Source organism: Diaporthe amygdali, assembly GCF_026229845.1.
Source record: "Diaporthe amygdali strain CAA958 chromosome Unknown NODE_120_length_5014_cov_77_647762, whole genome shotgun sequence".
In the NCBI taxonomy this organism is placed as follows: Eukaryota; Fungi; Ascomycota; class Sordariomycetes; order Diaporthales; family Diaporthaceae; genus Diaporthe; species Diaporthe amygdali.
This window is the reverse complement of record NW_026517140.1, coordinates 1-5,014: the sequence shown is the minus strand read 5'-3', so window position 1 is coordinate 5,014 and position 5,014 is coordinate 1. Positions and strand designations below refer to the sequence as shown.

Sequence of the window (5,014 nt, the reverse complement as noted above, 5' to 3'; positions counted from 1 at the left end):
CGGTACCTAGGCAATGTGGATATCCTGTCCAGGTTTTCTAAGAGCGGGTGCCAGAGTCCGCTACTAGTCTCACGTGCATCTGGGAGGCTCAAGCAGATGTGATTGAATCTTGGTCGGCAATAGTTTGCTTTGGCCCTCGGTGGGGATGCATTGAAAATTGAGAGGCTGGTCGTCGATTGGAGCGAGACTTGATGTATTTGCAAAGGGGTCAACTGGTCAGAGCCTTACGGATGACGCCCCTCCCTTTTCGTGCCCTCGCTTGGGTCATGCATGCGAAAAAGCATTAGACGCAGCGGGAAAGCCATACGCTCAAATCAGCAAATTCCTATGGCCTGACTCTGCCGGCGCAGAGTTTGAGCAGCATGCAAAGCTGGAAACGGTGGAGCTCTCAATCACATAATGAAGGTACGAAGGACAACATGCGGCTCTGTCAAACCCGCGATGGGGACCGCGGAGTGAACAAGCCAGGACACCCCTGATGGATAGCGCCAATGTTCAAACGTTGCAGAATAGAATAGAAGACCACCAACCAATCGGTTCGCAAAGTTAATGGAATGCTTTGCCAGTCAGAGCTAATGGCAGATCACCGTAGAACCTTTGTGAACAAGCACAAGTACGAAGAACGAAAGATTGGATGCAAGAGTCTTGCCGCGCGTGTGGCCAATCATGCATGAACGATTTGGAGCTGCATGCGGCTCTGCTGACATTCTGGGAATCATAGCGGAGAAACTCTGGTTGGTCTCTGCATTTTCGCTGACCCCTTGTCGTTTCCTGCCCATTCAATGATCGAGATGCCTGCCCCCTCGTTTTTTATTGCTGGGTCTCAAGTTGCTTGCCTCTCCTCCATTTGTGCTGTAGCTCAAAAACATATCCACGGACTTTGCTGAAGGTTGGGATTCAATATTCACCAATATGAGCTCGGTCGAGCCAGGCCCATCCTACACTGGCAAGAAGGTCGATGGGACCTGGGATGTACTATTGGTGGTAGCTTTCGACGCACTAATGCGAGACTAATGCGAGGTTCAGTCCCGAGGTTTTTGACACCCACGCCACTTTGACGTTGGTGCGGAGATCCCAATCTTGAGAAGTCCCCAGCCACCTCAAACCGACTGCTTCATATCATCGTAGGCCCAAAATGGACGCGCTTGTGCAGTCGAGTCAAAGTTCAAGCACCTCATAATGCGGACAAGTTTGCAGGTTGTTGTTGCATTGCCTGAATGCTACAGTAACGCCTGCAGGTGCCCTGTTTGAAGAGTAGCCAGCAGGGATCTTGAAAACAAGAGGCATGTACTGTAACTTCCCCCATGATGAATTTGTAAAATGATGGGAATTGTGGTTTGCAGTGCAACGTTTGACAATAAAAAAGCTAATATATTTATTTGCCTGCCATCGTTTACTATGAAACCTTGCTATTGGACAAGGAGCTGTGAGCTGCAGACTCTGGAAATGACCTAATGTCCAAGCCCTCGGGTAATATTCCAAATGCGGAGCTTGACTACCGTCTTTTTGATACAGTTATGAGCATATGTATCTTCCGGTTACAAGACTATGGCTTATTCTTCCGCGTTTGGTGAGGACTTGGAGTTACATCGATCTACTTCGCAGCGTTTCAGTCTTCCGAGTGCCTGATGACGGACAGAAGTACCGATGACAATTAGCTTTTGCAGGTACTCCACGGTCTACGCAAGTACAGCAGCCCTGACCAATCATCTTTGTTCCGCAGTTACAGTGCGAATGAGTTGCAGGGAACCTTTAATGAGGCACAGGCTGACAACTGCGGGGCAGCGCTGTTGACTGACAAGAGTGCAAAACCCTAGGTCAATCAACCATGTCAAAAACGTGTACAGTGTGTATTGGTACGTAATCTGCACTGGGTGTGCCACATTTAGAAATTCGAAGATTGTTGCAAAAGAGGAAGCTATTTATGCTCTTAACTGTAGAGACAGGGCACGATCACTCTTGTTCATGAATCTCTTTAGACCGCTTGACTTCCAACTCGGGGAAAGCAGACCATCGACCTTACGATTCACCAGCCTTACCAGGAAAAGACCCGGTACTTGCGTTCTCTAGAAGGGATGTGTCTTGTCATCGCGATCCCTGTCCGAATGATGCGGGTATCGGAAACCCCAGAACTGAACCTCGCATTAGTGCAAACGTCCGCGGATGCACGCTTTGCAGCAGTCTCGCGCTGATACCTGCAGGTGCGGTGATTGGTAGGCGGTCGAAAGAGACTTGAAGTCTCCCACGAAGTTAGCGCTTCTGCCTTCTTTCTGCTCGCGAAACAGGCATTGGCACGATCTGCATGCCCGCTCTTTTAGGCATAGTCAGAATCCTGCAGCAGCCATTCCCAATTCATGGACAGGAACATTGAGTGGGCCTCAATGTAGCCCACGATCAGCCAAGCACGAACACGGACCAAGCAAGGGTGAGTGCACTGTCATACAGATGGGCCACTCGTTGAACGAGACACCGGCTATTGCGGGCTGTGATAGACGACGGTAGGGAAAATCGAGCGCGATCTATCCAAGTTGGCTGACGTCGCTATGAATTGATCCGCTGTCGCGCCTTGAGGTGAAGGAAGCGAACCGTCAATGTCAAACAGCGACAATCACCCGTACCGAGTGGGGTGTTGGATAGGGGTCAACTCTTGCAACAGTGGAGGCAACTAATGAGAACGGGCTGAGTCACTCCGTTTTCTTCCTTGCTATACCCGGTCAATCGTGATCTGCGTACTGTATTTAGCATGATTGCCTTGCCTGTTGCCTCATGGTCCACGAATCGCCAATTATGACACTAACCTTGGGGCTGAGTAGAACAGTATCGGCAATAGCACCGTTTTCCATTGTTGACAATGGACGCAATCTTACACAAACAGCTTTCTTGGATAGACGGACCTACCTTGCCATTAGGCACGCCCACCTTTTATAGGGTAGGCCGAGTGTCCGTAACGTGAAAAACTAGATGACTAGCTTATTTGGGACTAACCTCGGCTACGCGCACAGTGTGCGATCCTGACCTGGACACGCGCATGAAGGTACCGTTTCAGACAGGTCTACCCTGCCGATACATACTGTTAGAGCTTGGTTAGTCATCCCGTGGGACAAGTTGTTTCCTGCCCATCTATATTTCTTTGCTGCTTTCTGACAGTACTGTACTGTATGTACTGCACCACTCCGAGACTTTTTCACAATATGCGCGGCATTACTTCAGCTCATTGATGTGATTTGCGTTGCCATGCCGAGTCACTGTCATACATACAGTGCATGGTCTCAACCTAAAGCCCTACCGCGGAGGGTCCCCATTTCACTTCGCCCCTATTTCCGACTGAGAACAGCGGCTTGGCGTTGACTTGACAAAGTTTTTCGTCACTAGCATTTCTCTGTTGTTGTGCCAACAAATGTTATTGCCTTCATTCCTCAATTTGCTTTTCTTTTCAGCGCTTGGTAAAGGTCGGGAACCTTCTTCGCAAAGCAATCCAATTTTTCTTTCTTCTATTCGTAGAACCACCCCATTAATCCATCCATCGTGTATGATGTTTCCCTGAACTATGTATTGAATCCGTTCTTGACACCGGTCAATGGGCCCAAGTCTGCCTACGTCAACAATCATGGATGGAACTGCATACATTACCCACAAATCTCGCGACTGACCGGACCACAGCGACGGTTTCAAGAGCGAATCGGAACTCCATCCGGTTGAAGGTCACACGGATATTGAGGTCAATTACGATATCATCCACGGGGCCAAATACGAAGGCAGCGACCGCTGCATCACCGTGGTCGAAGATGAGGTGGCCCACCACGATATGCTCGACGAAACCGGCTCGGAGGGTAAGCCTGATGAAACTGCCGCCAACTTCAGTCAATCACTGGAGCTGGAAAACACCGACGAAGATGTTTTGTGTGACGTCCCTATCTCGTTCCCCGGAACTTGGAGCTCGCCATCTGCATTCCAGTCCGCCTACGGCAGACCGCACCTCAAGACTGGAGCAAATCAACTTGTATTCTGGGCGACTCCACTACATACAAGCTTATTGATTTACCGACTATAATATTAAAATCACAACGTAGCCAGTATCGTCGTGGCCAAGGTCCACACAGCCTGGATTATCACTTTTTAAATAGGTTCATTAGCCGTGTGATTTTAGCGAATTGGACTTGGATCCCAAAACGGCATAGATTGGGCATGAGCTTGTCTGATTAGTAAACTCCAATCCATGCTAATCGATTGGTATCCCACCGTACTAATTAGGCGTAGGCTGCATCACAACCCCAACACTTGGCCGAAACTTCCTCCACTCCTTTCCAACTACCACCAAGTGCACATGCCGGCAGAGCATACAGTACTGACGTCCAAATTCTGATTTCGAGGATTGACAACCAGCGTCCCATTTCTGTGGCTAAATCTTTCCGTCATATGACTCAACGGCCCATCTCCCATTCCTCCCGAAACCGGCTACTCACCGGTGGTCGTCCAATCGTACCTCGAAACGCGGTTGCCCCAGTCTCGAGACTTGAAAAGACCTATACGAGTTGGATTCCTCAACTTGGCATTGCTCTACCCATCAACGAGGAGGAGTGTCTGAAGCGAGTTCATTACCTTGCCTTTGCGAAGCTGCACGAAAAAGGAACACCTACCAGCTCCTTTGTGCAGCATATTCAAGGGGAACAACATGGCGTTGATGCGAATAATGTCAGCCATATCCTCTGGGTGGGAAGGCAGTGGGACTCAATTCTCTCCCTGTTCGATTCTATTGTTCAGAAACTCGGCAAAAAACACCCCACCTTCAAGCCACATGGCCTCATGGTCCTTCTCAAGGCTGGTTACACGTGAGTAAGGATCGCACTTCTTGACCCATTCATCGTTCAGAGTGTCACTCATCCACCATCAGCTGGTATAGAGCCAAGCAAGAGCATCGCCGCACGGCACTTTTCAACCTCTGTTTAACAACGAATTTACTTGAACGAGCAAAGAGCTATGGAGACTTGATGTATGACAGTTTGGAAGACATAAA

The 5,014-nt window shown here is 49.2% G+C and overlaps 1 protein-coding gene across 1 annotated transcript; it reads left to right on the top strand.

Moving 5' to 3' along the window:
• Positions 1 to 3,577: 3,577 nt before the first annotated feature.
• On the top strand, positions 3,578 to 4,829 carry J7T55_009316 (uncharacterized protein; the record flags this gene model as incomplete). Its single annotated transcript, XM_053136357.1, has 3 exons — positions 3,578 to 3,597; positions 3,661 to 4,000; positions 4,384 to 4,829. Coding segments are annotated over 3 exons (806 nt in total), but the record flags the coding sequence as incomplete, so codon positions are not given.
• Positions 4,830 to 5,014: the final 185 nt, after the last annotated feature.